At 31.8% G+C, this 19584-nt stretch overlaps 2 protein-coding genes across 4 annotated transcripts; both read right to left on the bottom strand.

Annotated features, from left to right (window-relative positions):
* Positions 1 to 60: 60 nt before the first annotated feature.
* On the bottom strand, positions 61 to 9938 carry LOC149902870 (PI-PLC X domain-containing protein 3-like). 2 transcript variants are annotated; one of them, XM_090109145.1, is made up of 8 exons: positions 9784 to 9938; positions 8392 to 8472; positions 7070 to 7221; positions 5831 to 6075; positions 4418 to 4630; positions 2278 to 2365; positions 1719 to 1953; positions 61 to 724 (listed from the first exon to the last, which is right to left on the bottom strand). In XM_090109145.1, the coding sequence occupies exons 1-8, from the start codon at positions 9845 to 9847 to the stop codon at positions 381 to 383; spliced, it is 1422 nt and encodes a 473-aa protein (XP_089965271.1). In that variant the 5' UTR covers positions 9848 to 9938; the 3' UTR covers positions 61 to 380. The 2 variants fall into 2 exon arrangements, with proteins under 2 accessions (XP_089965271.1, XP_089965273.1); XM_090109147.1 differs by lacking the exon at positions 8392 to 8472 and having other exon boundaries at positions 9784 to 9927.
* A 2594-nt stretch (positions 9939 to 12532) lies between these two features.
* LOC149902869 (glutamate receptor ionotropic, kainate 2-like) lies at positions 12533 to 19570 on the bottom strand. 2 transcript variants are annotated; one of them, XM_090109273.1, is made up of 17 exons: positions 19247 to 19567; positions 19042 to 19149; positions 18674 to 18748; positions 18199 to 18531; positions 18023 to 18114; positions 17703 to 17819; positions 17331 to 17522; positions 16951 to 17109; positions 16466 to 16666; positions 16034 to 16291; positions 15308 to 15531; positions 15082 to 15219; positions 14519 to 14717; positions 14022 to 14250; positions 13525 to 13640; positions 13169 to 13321; positions 12533 to 12746 (listed from the first exon to the last, which is right to left on the bottom strand). In XM_090109273.1, the coding sequence occupies exons 1-17, from the start codon at positions 19332 to 19334 to the stop codon at positions 12558 to 12560; spliced, it is 2871 nt and encodes a 956-aa protein (XP_089965399.1). In that variant the 5' UTR covers positions 19335 to 19567; the 3' UTR covers positions 12533 to 12557. The 2 variants fall into 2 exon arrangements, with proteins under 2 accessions (XP_089965399.1, XP_089965400.1); XM_090109274.1 differs by lacking the exon at positions 13169 to 13321 and having other exon boundaries at positions 19247 to 19570.
* Between the last annotated feature and the right edge of the window lie 14 nt (positions 19571 to 19584).

Raw genomic sequence — 19584 nt, 5'->3', positions numbered from 1 at the left:
GTTTTTATTAACCCAACCAAATAATACTATAAACCCAAGGATATAAAATTAAAGAGTTAGCTGTGGTAAATATTTATTTACATTAAATATAATTCTCCTTACGTAAAGGGAATGTAGACTAGCATATGATTCCTACTACAAATAAGTTAAATTATCTCACTATTTCACACTGACCCTATGGTAATGGCAGTGACTCGATCTGTCAGCGGATATCTTCGATTAGTAACGATTTATACCAATTGACCCCGTAAACTGGGGGTTTTAAACTGATACCGAGTTTGTGGCGCAATCGGAAGCCAAGGGGAGCGATATATCAATGCTTTGGTGTGTGTGTATTTAAAATCTAAGAAAAGTCCACCATGCCGCAACCTGTCGTGACGTCATAATTTGTTGGAACGCTCTACGCTTATCTGTATCGACAAATCGATCACATCATTGGCCAGGAAGAAGTCCGTAGATACGATGTTGGCTTGATGCCTCCAGAGAGTTGCGAGTCGATGGGTAATATTTCTATTAACTGCGTCTGCATTTTCACGTAAGGACCCTCTCAAGAAGAGGATGTCAAGTACAGTGGGTGTGGTTTGAGCCATCGCGGAGAACATTGGAGAACGGGCTGATGGCTGTGGAGAGGTACCTATTGCGCGATCTAAGTACTTCAAAAGTTCTGTGGGACTGTTTGTATTAGCCCACAAGTGAGGTAGAATTGGCCACAACCAGTTATTTTCTGAAACAAATTAAAAACAAACTTAATTAAGTATTTTTTACTATGAATTTTGTTCGGCACAAGTGTTTCTCGGAAACCAAATACAATCTCGATCAAACTTGGTAATTAATCGAAGTTTTAATGAAGAAAATGAGAAGTTTCGTTTTAATTAAGGTAATATATATATCAGACCCACGGTATCTTAACTGTTGACCGTATAAATCCTGATAAAATGGAAAGAATTTGTCAAGAAGGCAGGGAATGACCGACATAATGTATTATCCCTATTTTCTACAAGCGATGTACTTAATCACTACTACATAATATGTCTCGAGGTCAAGCTTCTCGCCACAGACTACCCTTGACCTGAGATAGTCCGTATACGCTATATTTGTATCAATAATGAATAGAATTGCTTTAAGATATTGTTTATTAGATTTTAAAGTGAAACTTTTATTACATCGTCTCAAACTTTTTGGTCTGTGTAGCGCATGTCGCATGTATCGCGGCTGCCGAGTAGGTATACCTACTCGGCAGCCGACCGTCACGCGACATGCGCTACACAAAGCAGTGTTCGGAACCGTTCGAACAGTTTCACTTTTACCGTGGTTTCATAAAACCACACAACATTTTTTTTTGTAATTTTAGAAGAAAAAGAGGTAAAATGAGTTAAAATATTATGTGAATAATAAAACGCAATTAAGGGTCGCCTACCAAATATGAATAGCAATTATGTGAACAGATTTTTTGGCTTATAATATTATTTCATAAAGAGCCGGCTCGGAAACTAATAACAGCGTCTCATGGATTTTCTTCATAAGTTTTATGATAATCGGATATTACCTACCAATAGTTTTTTTTCAATAGATACTAAATTAATAAATCAAATGAATAAATAAAATCATGTAAACCGTTGTGGGTAATAAACCGTGGATTATCAAATCTCTGTCTAAAATATTGCTATATGTAATAACTAATAACTATTGGTATATTATGAAAATAGCTATAAACTTACCTGCTACAATAGTATTATCTACATAGCTGAAGATTAAACGCTTATCGTTATCAATAAGAGTTTGCAATGTGGGGCCCCGCGTACCGACCCCAGTATGGTACTGAGTCGCCGTAGCGATGTGGGGCCCCAACTCTCTATGCATTAGTTCGAGCAAACCCGCGTGAACGGATCTTATTGGAACCCCATTCGGGTCGTAGAAACCCACTGGGAAATGATGAGCGTCTAGGAACACTACCTGAAATATTTTATGATGTAAAATGAATATTGTCATGAAAGCATGTATCGATATTTTTGCTTCATAGGTTATTTACGACATTGTTGTATTGTTAGCTTAAGATACTGTTAACTAAATTTGATGAAACTTTTAAAATTAAAATTTGAATGATTAACTAAATTAATAATTAACGAAAATTATAAGGTTAAAATTCGGAGAAAACTATAAATAAAATAGGTAGGTACTTAAAAGTATAATGTTAAAAGCTATTAAAAATATCTCTACATTATTTATTTTCTTATATTGAAAACGAAATAATCGGGGTATAATTACGAATTGGCTTACCTCTTTTGTTAAGTCTAAGAAGGCTTTTATTTCTCGTAAGAGAGGTAAAAGTGGACGGACTCGAATTAAGTTATGGTTGAGCCAGTACCTGTAAATTAAAAAAAAATATATTATTAAATGTTAAATATTGATTCGAAATATTAATTATCAATTTAAATTTATAGGAAAATAGTTCCTAATATTATTTTGGTTGGCTTTATCACCTGTTTATTAGCAGAACAATAAATTATTATTAAGTCAGTGTACATGCAGTGTACTAATTGGATGTTATGAAACTATATCCATCGCTTTATCATAATTAATAATAGTGTCTAATATCGTAATAAGTAATCTACGTAGTTATATTTTTCAGCGAATAGTTAAGTGAATTACATACCTATCTATATAATTCCGCTTGTGTAACGTAAACGTAATAATATTAAATTTCTATTGTAATAAAATTATTATATAGTTGATAATATGAAATACCTGTATATAGGTAATCAAGAATTCTTCTACAGTTGTGGAAAACTGTTCGACGTAAAATTTAATCAGATTTTAGTGTATCATTTATATTGTACCTACTGTTAATCCTTTGAAAACGACTTATGAGATCCCCAAAACTAGATAGAGCTAATAATTAGTAGCGATAAGTTCTTAATCGTTTATTAATCCCAAATAATTACCAGTTATTAAAAATAACATCAACATTGTCGATTGAGAGATATTGAACAAATAATAATTGTCTCTGATATTTTTGATAAATAAATAATAAATGTTGTTGTTGGTTTGTTACATACCCCATGTATTTACCCCATTTTACCCCATTACGTTAAACACATCTATTAGGTACTTTATTAGTCAAAAGGTATAAAATATGTTGTATAGATACAATATTTTTGCATTGTTTATTGATATATTGTGTTTCTGTTATTCGTTTCACCTAGGCGCTGTTGCTCGTTATGAAATTTTATTAAATTTAACACATAATTTGAATCTCTATATTGACGAAACTAGCAAGACTGAATTTCTCATACCATTAACACCTAAGGATACACACATAAGGATACGTATAATTAAAACTGGATAGAACTCGTTGAAACTTAAGAATGACCTAGATGACAATAGACAACAATGAGTGAGATTGATCTAAATTAATATTTTCAATCCTTCCTCTAAAATTATAAATCAATAGACGAAATTAAGCGCAAGTCCAATTAATATTATGTTAATCTTTTTTATATAAACAATGATATTGTGTTCCTCTAAATATGCCGGGCGAAGCGAAGCGTGACCACCGCCTGACCGCGATTCGTGTAATATCGGTTCGCGAGTTTCGAATATGACTATTGCATAATGAGATACACTTTTCACACTTCATTGTTTTAACGCAAATTGAATATTAAAATGTCGTAATTTTAAGCGGTGGTTTTGGTCATTTATCTGAGTTAACCTTCTCAGTTCTAAAAGATTATTTGTCTGAAAGGTGTGTTTTTTTTTTCATTGTGAAATGGTGACCGAAATTACTTCGGCTTGAACCATAGCTTGAACTGATTTTGTTCAGATAAGGACATACAAATTAATGTATATTATTAAATATTATGCATACATATATAATAAAAAGATCATCTTTGTCAATAATTGTCTTGTAGCGCACTACTTCTATTATGTCTGTCTTTGAAATAAATGTCTCTATACCTATGTATTTCAACTTACGATTTTAAAGTTCATCTGATAGAGCCTTCTTTCGGCTTTATGTTTGCCTGAATATTTCATTCTAATAAAAACAAATTCATGCGATCAATCAGTAAGCAATAAATTCAAAGATTATAATAGAACTTTTAATTGAATGAAATTTGAATGCTTGACAAATGTTAGGTTTTTTATATAACTCTAATTGGAAGATACGAATTATCTAAACAATATATAAAATCGAGCCTGTCCTTTCAATTTTCACTGGTATAGCTCTATATTAATTAAATCTGTTATTTGTTATCCTGTCATTCGTGTGTATATTGAAAATCTTTTACACAGCAGTTACAATTTCATTCGATTATTTACCAGACAAATAACTTTATTTGTCTGTCTCTGAAAATATTGTTCTAATGATAAGGTTCGCAGGTAAACAATCTATAAATTATAGAGTTGAACAAACACTTACCTATCTTCAAGTCGCGGATAGAAGTCGTAGTACGCGATTCTGAAATCGAAGTATCTGATGCCATAAACAAGCTGTGCCCATATAGACCGGTCTTGGCAGAGCACGAAGCTGTCTCTGGAGACTGTACTTATCTCTGTTTCGAAGCGCCAAGCGCCCGCGTTATGTGTGCCGGCGATCGCTAGCTCACCAATACGGAGTTTATTTATCTTGTCTCTGGAAAATTAAAACGTTTTCTATTTAGATTTGCAAGGACTTCAGGGTACCTACTATGATGTCTTAAAGCAGAATTATTTCCAGTTAGGAAAATTGATGGCGTTAGACGAAGCTCTGTCATTTCTGCGCACTGGATAATTCCAGTATTAATATACTGCTGTACCTAAGTCATCACGGTTACCCCTCAGATTACCTTGTACGACTTTTTTGTGAGGAAATACGTGCAAAATGCTTCCGAAGCGGTTATGGGTAAATTGATAAAATAATATGGTTTATAAAAATTTCAAGCTGTCTTGTGTTTAACAAAAATTACAATTGTAGGTTCAACATTGCTCCAAATCTTTATTCATCATTTTTTTATAATCAATCATTATTAATAGTACATATATACTTAAAGATGGTGTAAGTTGCAAACAAAAGAGAATTAATCATATTGCACATTAATGTATTGTTTTTCAAGTTAATCATAATATTAGAGGCAACGAACTTGTAAGGAAATACGTAGGCAGGAAAGTAACGAGACACTACATAAACCGATCTTCTGATTAAAGAGTGAATGATATTTTATCTTTGTCTCGTTCAATCGTTCATTTCCCTTGTGCATTATGTTCAAAAAGTATGACATTTTTTTGTCAAGCTGTGTCCAAATGTGTGAGATTGACGTTTATGTAACGATGATGAGCAATTTATTACCGGAAGTAAAATTTTTGACACTTTTGTTGTGAGATTTCTTTTTTCTCACTCATTTTCATTTTCGCTTATAAATATAATATGTAAACTATGTTATAATAACACTAACACTACCTACTAGCTAATGAGACTTTCAAACACTGCGATTGAGTAGTTAAGCACAACACAATTTTCACTATAAGCAGGTATATTATGTTATGTGGCTGTATTTCCACTATAAACGTATCAATAACAGCGTGAATATGAAAGCAAATTAGATTCCGCTAATTGCTTGATTATGTTACGATAACAATTCTATTGAAATATTATACCTACAATGTTTGTTGTATTGAGGTTGATCTTTTTATAGATTTTGAATCGAAGCATCAGAAAATAAATTATCAGGTGACTTAGTATTTTATTAAATTACAAAAAGAAAAATTTTCGCATTGGTAAGTATCGTTACTTATTTTAATATACACAAAGCATGAAATGATTACTTACGATAAAAAATCTAACAATGATACGAACCCATAATCTTCCATCCAAGTAGGTTGTATTTTCAAACAATTAAAAGTAGTTATATAATGGTCACCAGCCCCAACCCAGGGCCATAAGCAGTGGGGTCCTCGTAGACCTCCACCTGACTGCCAACCAGCTGGTAAGTCAGGCTCGCCCAAAGATATATTTGTTACTATGTGACCGTAGATGGATTCTACTGGGAACACTGCGAGCGCGTTGTCCCATGATGTTGGCCTGTTATCGAAAAGACCGATCTGTGGAGGGATTATCTTACCTATAGTTTAAATTTTATACCTCTAATTAACTTATTGTATCTAGTACGTTTATAGTGTATTTCCAACTTAGTTGACCATCAGTCGTTGACTTTAGGTTCTTCTAACAATGCAAAACAAAAATAATATTCAAACAATAAAACGATTAAGATTATGCGATGGTCCGAAACTAAGGTCCGGAAGGTATCTATAGATTCCGTCAAAATGTATGAAGACAAATTTAATTTGCAACTGATTTATTAGGGTCATTTAATAAGGACTCGTTAGAGTTATAGAACTGTAATATATTGTACGATACATAGAAGATAAGGTTTATCAAGAAAATGTTTTATCAGATTTCAGATTTGGTAGATATTGCACCGATCATTGGTAAAAATTCACAGTTCAGATTCTCTATTATTCTCAAATTTGATTTCGTTTCAAGTTATCTAAATATTAGTTATTTACCTCTGTTTTCATTATAAATAATGTGAATGAATTGTTATCGTATAGTGTCCATTGATATGCAATTTTATCGTATTATCAGAACATTATTTTGTAACACATGCAAATCGTTGACTCTGATTGATTGTCCATTTATGAAAGAGAAAATATAAAACGACGGACATCCTTTTGTACTTATGCATGGTCTCGATTAAAATTTCACAAAGTGGTTCTGAATAAGTTCTGTTAATTTCGCTATTAGATAATTAAAATATCTCTACAAAGTGTGGAAAAGTGAAGAGATAGACATATTTTCTATTAAATTATGTTATATTTTGTATCAAATAAAATTTTGAAATATGAGAGATAATTACTAAAGTAAAGTAAAGAATAATTATACGCTAAATATTGTTTTTAATTTCAAAACTCTCCCATATAAATCCTAGATAAATCCTTCCAACTTATTCTCAGTCAATGTGTTAATTTGTAATATAATTTTTTGTGAACTATAACCGTAATAACCCAAAGATAATTTATTCAGATTTATTCTTACCTGATTAGGGAAGTTAGCGCAGGAACTGAAGTCCCAGTTAAGTTCGATAGCGTCAAGTAGATTTCGTCCGACGCCCAACCGAATAGCTGGCGAATGAACCGTGGCCCATACTTTTCCACAAATCGATTTCTCAATTATTAGTTTTTCCGCAGCTAAAACGAATACCACTATTAGAAGAATTATTTGACTTCACATCGAAAACTACGGGAAGTAAACTAACGCTGAGTTTTGAAATTATATCTGCAGAGTAAAATTTAATTTGGGTTATACTAATTGAAAGCTCAGGATCGTGTTGTTAAAGGATAAGTGTACGCAATTATAGTAGCTACTAGAACATGCATTATACCACCACCTGGAAATAATTAGATTGTGTTAAATCGTCGGAAACGTGTGAAAGGAACTGCTGAACTTACTTCGCTCTACAAACATTTACTTTATGTTTTTAATTTGGATAAACTCATGTACAATAACCATATGTCCTTAAATAATAAATTGAAATTAATAATGTTGTGAACAATTTATTACATTTTCTTTCCTAAACATACAGCTATATAGAATTATAATATAAGAAGCGATAACGAGTAAATCACCTATATGTATAAATCATCGTAGACGTAAATAAGCCAACATAATAACTAATAACCTTTACATCGATTCATATCGCCAAGATCGCGTGCGTGGAAGTAATCTTCAATAGTTGAACATCATTTCCTCAGGAAGACTATATAAATTACATGCTAGTCTATGAAATTTTTTGCGAGTACATTATTTGCTTATGCATCTATAGCTTGTATTAGCTTTTGCATTTAATTTGAATTATAAATTAATTTTATCACACAAACGTTGTATAGTAAACATTGATATGAACGAAATGGTGGTGTTTAATAAACACAAACACTCCATTTAAATATAAAATGGCGAGTAAGTGATATATTGCAGCGGTTATTTAGTAATTTGTGGTAATTAATGGGCTAATGTGCGGCGGTTTCTGTTTTATATTTGCAGCGAACGTGTGATATTTTTGTGAAAATTCAAAAAAATATTGGTGCTCTATTTAATTAAATTTTTAAAAGAAATAATGTTAATTGTTAAGTAATAAATAAACCATGTTACCGAATAATTTAGTAAGTTTTTGTTCTATAGGTAATGATGCGGGGCGTGTTAATTATTAGTTAGACAAGTATTTACAACTTTAGTTCTATACTTCAAAGTCCCTTTAATAGACAAGTGCTAATCAAGAGGTCGGAGCCCATTGATCATGCATGTGACCCTTATTTACATATTATTCCGTCACCAAATAATTTCCCGCCTCTACTACGTACATACACGTTTCAGAATCCGCATTATTCGATTCGATTTTATCGTCGTTTCCAATGATGGCGTCCGGTATGGAAGGAAGGATACTGCAAGTTAAAATTAATATGTAGGAACATTGTTACAATCTTTTAATTAGCAAAGTTCTTGAAAATTTATCTTTTTGCTTAAAAAAATTATAAGTACCTAGTTATAATTATTATAATAATGATGTCTCATAATCCAACGGTTAATAAATATGTCGTTAAGATAAAATTTAATGTTATAATAATGAAATTATATAAGAATTTCTATTAGGGTAGGGCAACCATAAAACAAATAATGTAGTATCGTGGAGTCCGTAATATTGTATTGTATGAAGAAATATAATTAATAGTAATTAATTTCCGGGTTTAATGACATAAATATTCCCGCAAAATTCGTAAATGAGCACTTTGAAAAAGATTTTTTTTCTTTGCATTTACCTTGAAAAATATCGGTCACTGCATTCATTATATTTTGTTGTATTTATTGGTATGCAAACAGAGTTAATTCACCTAATTATTACGTAACACGTGACATAACTTGCAAAGACAGTCTATGCGCGTACAACTCCTTTAACGGCTCCAAATTATGTAAGAACAAGGAACTCCGTGACACAATAATGACCACTTCTTGTAAGCGATATTATCGACTCATAATATAACGATTATCAGTTATCACTATGAATTATTATTTTTACTATTCCTATGTCTAATAAGTACTTTTTAACTTCTGTATAAAAACGCACACTGGTCACTCACAGACTGACTGGCACATAAACTTTACAGATTTGAAATTGGAACGTTCTCATTTTTTTTAAATAAAGATTGGACTTAAAACTGATTAAACTTTTTTTTAATTTTTAAAAAGTTTTCATTACAATTTTTAATAAATTCTAAATTCTAAAGCAATTTAATAAAACAGGTAATCTATAAGTTTTTTGTATGATATAAATTTGAAATTAAAAATAATTTGTGTATTTAATTTACCTTATGTAGCCTGTTAGCTTATTTTTAATAATTAAATAAAATATCATGAAATAAATTTTATTATTATTTTATTTAAAAAAAAGCTCATATTAGAGCTGGTTATTGGTTAGATGTTATCTGTTGAAAAAATATAATTTATAGTAACAATAATTTCCTTAAAATATAAATTAATTCAATATCCTTTGCAAAATTTTTTACACATTGTGAAGTAGGTCGTTGCATCTTCAGTAAATAAAACACTGATATCCATAGGTCAGGATCATCCTTGTCATAATAATATAATTAAAACACACAACAATTAATTGATACAGTTACAAGTTTTATAACAATGCACTGCAAATAAACAAAACATTAAAAAAAAATAACAAACATATTTGTTATTGTACTCACGTCCTATAGAAGCACCGAGCGCGGTAGCAGCCAGGAAGGCCACAGAGACCCAAGAGACGGCCATCTCAAGCGGTGGCTCCCGCGCCACTAAATCGTATTAGCAGTTAGTACTGCCCCGTAGATTTGGCATTCTTTCGCAACAATTGACTGGCGCAAACGCCGCAATCAAATCGACGCATCCTGCTCGCATCTGGGGTGACCAGATGTGATTATCAAATTTCCCGATAAAAGGATTAATTTGTATCGTACTTGTTGGTGTGGTTAATACTTCGAAGACTTATCGGCTATATGTTTGTTTCATTTTATTTTAGAAATAATTTCAAATTTACAAGCATATTCATAAGCTGAATCCTGTCTTACTAAACTAATCTGAAACCACTAAGACTAAACAACATGAGTACTTATTACTTAACTATAATAAAAGATGTCTCTGATAAAATATTTTTTTACATCTAACAATTTGCCTAGAACTGTGAAAATTCCAATCGGATGTGGCAGTTTCAACTTGTCATCTGGCAACCCCACTCGCATCGCATGATATGATTGAGCTGTATCAAATACTTTCTACGTTACTCAATGGACGTCGCTTTATGTGAATGGTTATGTAAAACGATGAGTAACGATGTGCCGGCTTCCGTCACATCCTCAGTTCCGATCTAGTATAATATTATGTATACCTAGTCTAGGTTCGCATGTTAGGAGAGCACGAGACTAACTCCGACCAGACGCACGTGTAGCCCCAGGATGTGTCTTATCAAATGTGATCGTTCATCTCTTCGATTTACTACGCAGCTATTGGGTACCTACTACAGATGTCCTAATTTTTACATGGTGGTTTGATTTATGTCCTCAGCTCTAAGGATTGAACAGAGAAAGCGAAATATAGGCTATTTTGATTAACTCTCTTTCGATCCGATAATCTCTGAATCTTATAAAAAACGTAAACTCGAATCGAGCGGAATGAAGAAGGAACTCTTCGAAGTTCTAGTTAAAGTTTATTACAAAACGATACAAAATAAAAAAAAATGTATTTTCGGATGCATTTCATATTATGGTACCATGCTATGATGATATTTCTTTAAATGTTAGATTACATTGAAATCTTTATTTATATAATTAATACGAAGTGTCTAGTCGTCCGCTAAACGGATGAATAAAATAAATTAGTCGTCCGATTACCGGATGAATAAAATAATTTAATCGTCCGATTACCGGATGAATAAAATAATTTAATCGTCCGATTATTCGGATTAATAGATAACCTTTTAACACTAAAGCTAGTTGGGTTGGACTAAAGCAAAGGGGGCGCAGGACTTAGAAAATTTTTGATGGAGTTGGTGTCATTATAACACCTATTTATTATTGTTTTATCGTAAAGATTACGCTAATATAAGCATGTTTTATAGGAACAACTTTTCTCTAAAATCAAAAATGGCCGAGATATTCGCCCTTAATTCGTTAGGTTAGGTTTAGGTTAGGTTAGCCTTTAGGTTAGGTTAGGTTTCTTAAAAAAAAACTACACAGAAATAGGAGCCCCGCGAAGCGGGGCTCCGTCGACGCGCAAAAAAATAATCAAGTTTAGGTTAGGTTAGCCGTTAGGTTAGGTTTCTTAAAAAAAAAACTAAACAGAAATAGGAGCCCCGCGAAGCGGGGCTCCGTCGACGCGCAAAAAAAAATCAAGTTTAGGTTAGGTTAGCCGTTAGGTTAGGTTAGGTTAGGTTTCTTAAAAAAAAACTACGCAGAAATAGGAGCCCCGCGAAGCGGGGCTCCGTCGACGCGCAAAAAAAAAATCAAGTTTAGGTTAGGTTAGGTTAGGTTAGGTTAGCCGTTAGGTTAGGTTAGGTTAGGTTTCTTAAAAAAAAAACTACACAGAAATAGGAGCCCCGCGAAGCGGGGCTCCGTCGACGCGCAAAAAAATAATCAAGTTTAGGTTAGGTTAGCCGTTAGGTTAGGTTAGGTTAGGTTTCTTAAAAAAAAAACTAAACAGAAATAGGAGCCCCGCGAAGCGGGGCTCCGTCGACGCGCAAAAAAAAATCAAGTTTAGGTTAGGTTAGCCGTTAGGTTAGGTTAGGTTAGGTTTCTTAAAAAAAAAACTACACAGAAATAGGAGCCCCGCGAAGCGGGGCTCCGTCGACGCGCAAAAAAAAATCAAGTACCTACGTGTGCCCTCCTCCCCCCACAAAAAACCTATAATACGTGCGGCAGTTCTCTAAAGAAACCCCGATAACCTAACTATATAGATAAATAGATGTTATCGGACGATTAAATTATTTTATTCATCCGGTAATCGGACGACTAATTTATTTTATTCATCCGTTTAGCGGACGACTAGCTTTGTCCTAATTAATAATATATCGATTATAATAAAATATTTTAGATTAATATTTAAATTACGTATCACGTAATAATATTATAATATACAGATTTAATGAAGTAATTAATCTTTACTTCGGATTATGTTTATCGGGATACTGATAAAATGGTATCAAAATATTACGTGATTCCTACGTCATAAAATATTGTTTGTAATTTTTTGAAAATATAGATAAAAGTAGATATTTGTTGGTATTAGATATATACAGGATATCTCATAGTTTCTTCAACATAGTGTATGAACTACCCATCCATATGAAATCAAACAAATAAATTGAAGCAAATCATTTCTTTTTAACTTAATCGCAAAACTACAAATATTGCAAATAATTTAAACTTATTTCAAAGCTATACAAAAATAAACATTGTCTTTGTAATGATAAAGTTAATACATAATTATATTACATGACTTCTTTCTCAAACTCAATAAAATTTTCAATATTTGCCGCTCTTTTCATGTTATGTTTTTCAGTGCTATCCGTAGAAGCAATAGATGGCGCTCGACTCGGGTTACGAAGGACTGGCTTTTGGAGTTGGAAAAAGTTTAAGGACGCTTTCAATTCTTTCATAAAAACTTCTTTGTGAGACACCTTAAATAGAAAAAAAGTTTTTTTAGCTAGTAGTAGCACGAAACTACAATTTAATATTTACTAGGTACATTATTATGATTTATGACTTAAAGAAAAGAAATCGCTAAATTATTGATATGAACAAATTTTAATTATTTAAAATGTATTTAAATTTTAAAATTCCAAAATATAAGAAAACATAAATATTTCATAATTATTTTTAATTTATATTTTACGCTGGCAATTGTTTCTATAAAAGAAAAAAAAAGTATAAAAAAAACTATCATTAATTGGCGGCAAAAGTTTAGTGTTGTAAATCATAAATATTGTGACTAAACATGGTTTTTTAATTTTAATATTTTACACAACCATGTTTAGGTTGTGTAAAATATTAAAATTAAGTGTTTCGCGTTTTTTTAATACATAATAATATTAAAAGTTACCTGTTCCCGGACGACAATATTGCGCACTTCATTCATGAACTCTGCAGCAGTTATTAGGAGACTTAACACCAAACCGATTATAAGAATTATAAAAGCGCCGATCAAATTTTCCATCTCAAGGTCTCCTTCAACATCGCTTTCATCTGTGGTTCCCTTAAATTAAAATAAAAAGTAAGGATATTTTATCGTGATTAACTATTTTTGAAATAAAAAAGCGAAGATTTCATTATTTTAACTTTTTACAGTTATTATTACATATCAACTTATTATTTTTAATTATTTTATTGGCTTAAGCTTGTAAAACATAAAATTGTAGTAGATTTAATTTTGAAATTGGATGAGTCGAAAGTACTTACTTCACACTCTTGTGCCCCGTATTTTTCATCCCACCATTTACTTTTAATTTGATCAAGCGTTGTATGTTCTTTCAATTCCAGGATTGCTTGGTTTATATGAGTTCGGAATGGTGAATCTGAAATACATAAATTTACCTATGTCAGTATGGAATATCAACACAATGGATGGAAAATAATCGATATCATGATAGATATAAGTAATGATTGCGTATTAAATTTACCAAGAAAATAAGTTAAAGGTAATTATAATTTTTATTTTGTTAAGAAACGGTTTATCTAATGCTTATGAATACATAAATGTTTAGATTTTAAGAGTGACACTAATTATACATGTGAACTTAATATTACTGGCTGAGAATTATTTAATTAAAATCTGCGGGAAAATAAGAGACATTATTCTCAATGTAAATTAATTTAAATGTAAGTATATAAAAGGATCAGATAAGTACTGCCTAGACTTTTGCAAGTTCTATTCATTGAATTGAAAGGATCCTTACTCGCCGGCATTGCTATCCCGTAATCTTTAGAATCCAATTCACCACCAACTTTCTTCAGTTCACAGTTTCTTTTTAACTTGTATTCAATTGTACTTGATTCCATGAAAAAAGCGTATTTGCTCTTTCCATTGAGTACTCGTTTTTCGCCCTCGTCGTTACTCTTTACCAAAACAACGGGATTAGCGATCATGTTATCATATAATCGCCGATAAGCTTTATATTTCGAGCTCTGGAAAATAAGATATTTTTAACCGTCGTTTCCAAAACGATTAAATGTTATCAATTCCCAAATCTATTTAATAATAACGTATTTTTTGTAAAGAAGAATCATTTCACTGTCTTTTTAAACTTTCGCTTCTATTCTATGTATGTCACAAATTATTTCAGTCAAGATTTTCATTTGAATAATTCCCAAACTTTCGCACGTCTTCCGGCTGTTAACTTCGGGCGAGGCTTAAGGAGTGTTAGAAAACTTTTGTTAGAAACAAACTACTAACTTTAAAAAAGTCCAGAGTGGATCCTCCGTGAATCGCTCCGTACAACACTTTAGTTTGTTTGGCTAGATCTTCGACGCTGTTTATTGGTTCGTACTCTAGGGCTGATGTCATGGACGCAGAGAGCTGGGCAATGTATGTCTGGCATATGATTACAGCGAAAAACCACCACATTGCACATACCCATCGTGAACCAATTGCTCTAGAATAACAATCAAACATGAGTTTCTAATTTTTCGGTAAATCGTTCCTAGGTAGTTAAATAAATAAAAACGATAAACATGCGTAATTTCATAATTCATAGCATTGTTAATTTCAAGTATTATAGATAGAAGATTTAATGTTATTTTATTTTTGCCTAATGCCATTGTTATCAATATAACACAGGAAAACAGCGTGTTATTTTCCTTAATTAGAGATAGCGATACCCGTTTGTAGTAAACAATCGATTTATTATTATTATTAAATTATCACTAAACTTAACTATCACTTATTAGAATAATTCTCATTCAATTCAAATATGTAGTTCTTAGATTGGGAAAAGAAACAAAGAAAAATAATTATACTTAGGTAAAATGTCACATCCTTGCGTCATAATGGAGCCCATGGTCAACCAAGTGCAGTTTTTAAAATTCCATATATTTTCCAACTCTTCAGGATCTTTATCACATGGTTGGGGGTTTTCCCAATCAGCTGGCGATATCCTGATAACATGAAGTATGTGTTGATATGTACAATGTAATTAAAATACTTCAAATATATCGATCATAATCAATCAAACACTGAAATCACCTTGAACAAATGAATAGGACAATAGAAACTACGCAGTACGCTGTTGCTATGTGCATCCAAACGTCGAAAGTATATGGGTTAAGAAATGAGAACCATCCCGGAGGCACTTTTCTTTCCTTTGTATACAAAATACTAATACCCAGTGTCATAAATGGTACCGAAAAATCGACGACTTTCTTTCTCTCTTCCGTAATTGTTAAGTCGCAAACAGCCAAGTCTGCTTTCTGTAAATAAAAATGATGAAGTATATTTTCGAAAAGCCTATTGAAAACCAAAAGCGTCAGAGTCATAACTAATAAATTGCATTGTTTATGCCGTTAATACAATTTGGAATCTTAATTAAATGTCGGTTTCTGAGTGGAACTTCACCAAAATACCGTGGCAATTTGGGAACTTCGATCATTCATAGCGTTGGAAATTTAATGACTATTATTAACATTTCAAATGATTTTAATACAAATGCCATTTTGAAGACGATTCTTGTTCGGGTTGTTTGAAATAATTGACTATGATACAGAATAAGTCTTTTGAATAGCAATTTTGTTTATTACATTTTATGTGAAATTAATATGGATAAAAACAGAATTATAAATGTGTTTATACTTGACCATGCTCATTGTAAAGTATTAGTGATATCGCATTTGACAATGTGATGATTAATGAGTTAACCAAGATTAATTAGAATGCGCTTTATGTTTTATTACCTTCGTAATTCGAATATATTACCTTGTCCAGTAAGTCTCCAATCAAACCATTCCATTTCTTTTTCTCTGGATCGTATTTTCCATAATCCTTATCTTGTTCGTGTAAAAATGAATACGTGTAATTAAATTTATGCTTTCTCAAAATATCAAATATATGTTTAACCAAATCAACAGAGAACCCTTCGTATTTCTCGTCAGCATCTTCTTCGACACACGTTTTATTATCCTCTGGGCATTTGATCTTATCCGCAAAGTATGGTTTTGCTTTGCGCGATATTATCTGTAAAATTTCGAAATAGGTCAGAAATGTATCCTACATGGGAGTCGAGATCCCATAGCAAAAGCTTTTCTTGGAGCCAAGATGGCATTGCACTTGTATTAAATGTAATTTACTACGCTGCATTTCATACCAAATTTGTGCCATATTTTTTTACATTTAAGCAAATGAACTTACGATAAAATGTTTACTGCTTTGTTGTGCACTTTTAATTTCAGTGCTTGGTCGATTTTCTATTATAGTTCCTTTATCCGTTGAATTCCAAATGCCAACTGTTTGTCTCGTCGATACATGAATCTCGTTTACGTACAAAGTGTAATTATATCTGCGGCCGTATTTATCAAACTGAATATTCCCTGTTACGCCAACACTGGGATTCTGAAATGAAATGAAACATTAGTAATTTCTCTTGTAATAAATGATAATAGGAAAGTATCAGAACAATTTTTTTTAATTTGGAATACAAATGTTTATGATTTTTTAAGAAAGAAGGACAAAATTTATTAATACCCGGTCGTTTTTTACTCCATTTCGGAAAGATATAAATACTTAATTAAAACGGGTTTTGTTTTAAGAAAGCTTTCATATAAAAAGGATTCAATTTGTTATCTTTTTGTAACGGCATCCTAGATAAATACAAAGTAAAAGCGAAAAAGAATTACCTTTAATATTTCAGCTTGAAGTAATGCCCCGAACGGCCAAGGGTCGGCGTCTTTTTTACACAAATCTTCATCTGGTTTTGTAATATCTTCCACTTCACCTACTTTTTGCAATGCCTGGAGGACATGATTCGCTATATCGTTCATAACGAGAGCTTCGATCTACAAACAATTTTTTACTTATATCACAATCTTTTATCGTCAATTTCTTTTCTTGATTGAATCAAAACATAATCTTACAATATTGCATAGTTATAGGAATGCCTTTGAAAATGACAAGTTTTATTAACTAGTAACAATTTTTTATTATGCTTGTATCAAATCATAAATTGTAAAAGTTGTGCAGAATTTGTATGTCTATTGAAATTCGAATGCATACAAACCTCTAAATTGGTGACAGGTGGGGAGTCAAGTTGGACCTTATCAGTAGTCCACCTTCCAACACGTGTAGCTAAGAAGTGTTGTGCATCTTCTAATTTATCGAAATCTGTGATACTGAGCCACGTAATGTTTGAGTGAAAAGGTGTAAGGTCTTTTGCTATCATTCCCGCGTCCATTGTAGTCAGAATGTAGTGCTAGTGTATAAAATTATATTAAGTAAACATATTGCGATAAAACTTATTAAAATTAAGAAACTTTTCTTATTAAGTTGCCTTAAAGCTTATCTAACTTAAAACACCAGATTAGTTTCATAATATGATTAAGATTTCAAAATAAATATACACACCATCAACAATATGTTAACCTACAAATACCTGGTAATGATTGACCATATTAACTCCTTGGGCTTCATTTAAATATTTCAAAACGCGGTCAATGTGACAGTCTAATATTATACGGAATTCTTTGTATCGTTTTAATTCTTTGAATATCTAAAAATAAAGAAAATGCTTTTACATGACAAGACGAGACATGTAGATTGTAGATGTATTAAATTAATAATATAACATCTCGTTATTACTATTATGAAACTACGTACGTTTACTTATTAACAATTTGTGATGCTACACAGTTCATATTACACACCCGACTACGAAATATTGGTTTTGGTTTTGTAATAAAACATTGTGCTAACCTTAAAATTGTCGGTATTGGGGTCCAACCTACGCACTGTAACAGGGGTTTGGTCCGTGTATTCAGCAAGAATTTTCTGTATTCTTAATAAACCTGAAAAACGGAGTATAAAGGTGTTATTTCACAGATAAGTATAATATAAGTTGCTATATGTATAGTCTGTAGAATATTATTTACCAAAATCGTCTTCATACAGTACAGCATAGTTTTCCCATCTATAATATTTCAATAATGCTGCATAAGCGTACGATATATCTTCCGCAGTAGGATAGAAGTTAATAGAAATGTTTCTATAAACTGGACTCTCATCAGCAGCTTCTTCATCAACTTCACTGTCAATTTCTTCGTCGGTGTTTTCGATTTCCTCTTCTAGATATGGATCCATTGGTTGCCAGGTCGCTTGGAGATGTGGAATATTCGCTTTGGCGCATTGGTCCCGAATAGCGCCATCAAAGATTGGTGTTTGCGGACCAAATATAGCGATCGGCTGCATCATTTTGTTTGAACAAACTATAAAATGAAACGTCTTAATAGAATGTACGATATTATTTAACATGAAAAGTGCAAAATGAATCGATAATAATATAGACTTAATTTTAACAGAACGATATAAAGTGTGGTAGATTTAAGGTAAATGTATAAAATTTCTTACGGTTTCTCCACACTGAATAACTATCTGATCTCTTGGGTCGAAGTATTACAGGTTCGAGACGCCAATCGTTTATTTCTGAAATTGTCCATTATTGTTTAAGAAGCAAGTACCTACTTACTTATAAATAAAGAGATTATATATAGGATGGTCGTAAACAAGAGACATCTGCGTCAGTTGTTACTGTGGTTGTTACATATCCTTGAGGCGTAAATTATGCTTGAAACTTTTAAATGTTATTTTCACATAATCGGTATTATTAAAATTTATGAGATTCGGAAAACCAATTATATTATTATTATTATAATTTGTTCACAATTAAAATATATTTTCTCCGCCTTTTGTATAAATAAGTTAAATGTTTTACGTACTCTTGTCTGGATCATCGGATGCTGAATCTGATGCCCGGAGATGATTGTGTCGCATGCTTTCATTGAAAGCTAAACGTTGTGTTAAAGCATGTTTTTCAAATATGCCTCCTATAAAAATATTAAAATATGAGAAGAAAAAGAAAATAAATCTATAATCTTACTTATATTACCTATTTCAAAAAAATTGCCTCATCTTTTAACTTACCAATTTGATAAGATATTACACTCGTTTCTATAACCATAAGCTGCGAAGCGCTTTGATGTATCAAACAAAATATCCACAATAACCACATTGTTCACAGAATTTAAAAACTACTCTAAATTATAAAAAAAAAATACCCGGCATCATTATTTGTTTACTTTGTGTTAAACAACGATGTATAAAGCAAAATATTTACTAAGAGCTTTCAGTGTAAATAAGCTGTCGTTAATTATGACGAGCTTGTCGAAAGCAAAAGCGGTACGTTTTGCTGAGAAATTCTCTATTAACTGTTTTAGTTAACTATTTGTATTAAAGGAAATTCCTAGCGTTTGATGTCTCGA

This window comes from Colias eurytheme, chromosome 14 (assembly GCF_061535395.1).
Source record: "Colias eurytheme isolate Ceu_HAF_F1 chromosome 14, ilColEury1 Martin Lab GWU primary, whole genome shotgun sequence".
Lineage (NCBI taxonomy): Eukaryota > Metazoa > Arthropoda > Insecta > Lepidoptera > Pieridae > Colias > Colias eurytheme.
This window is presented reverse-complemented; position numbering and strand designations above follow the sequence as displayed.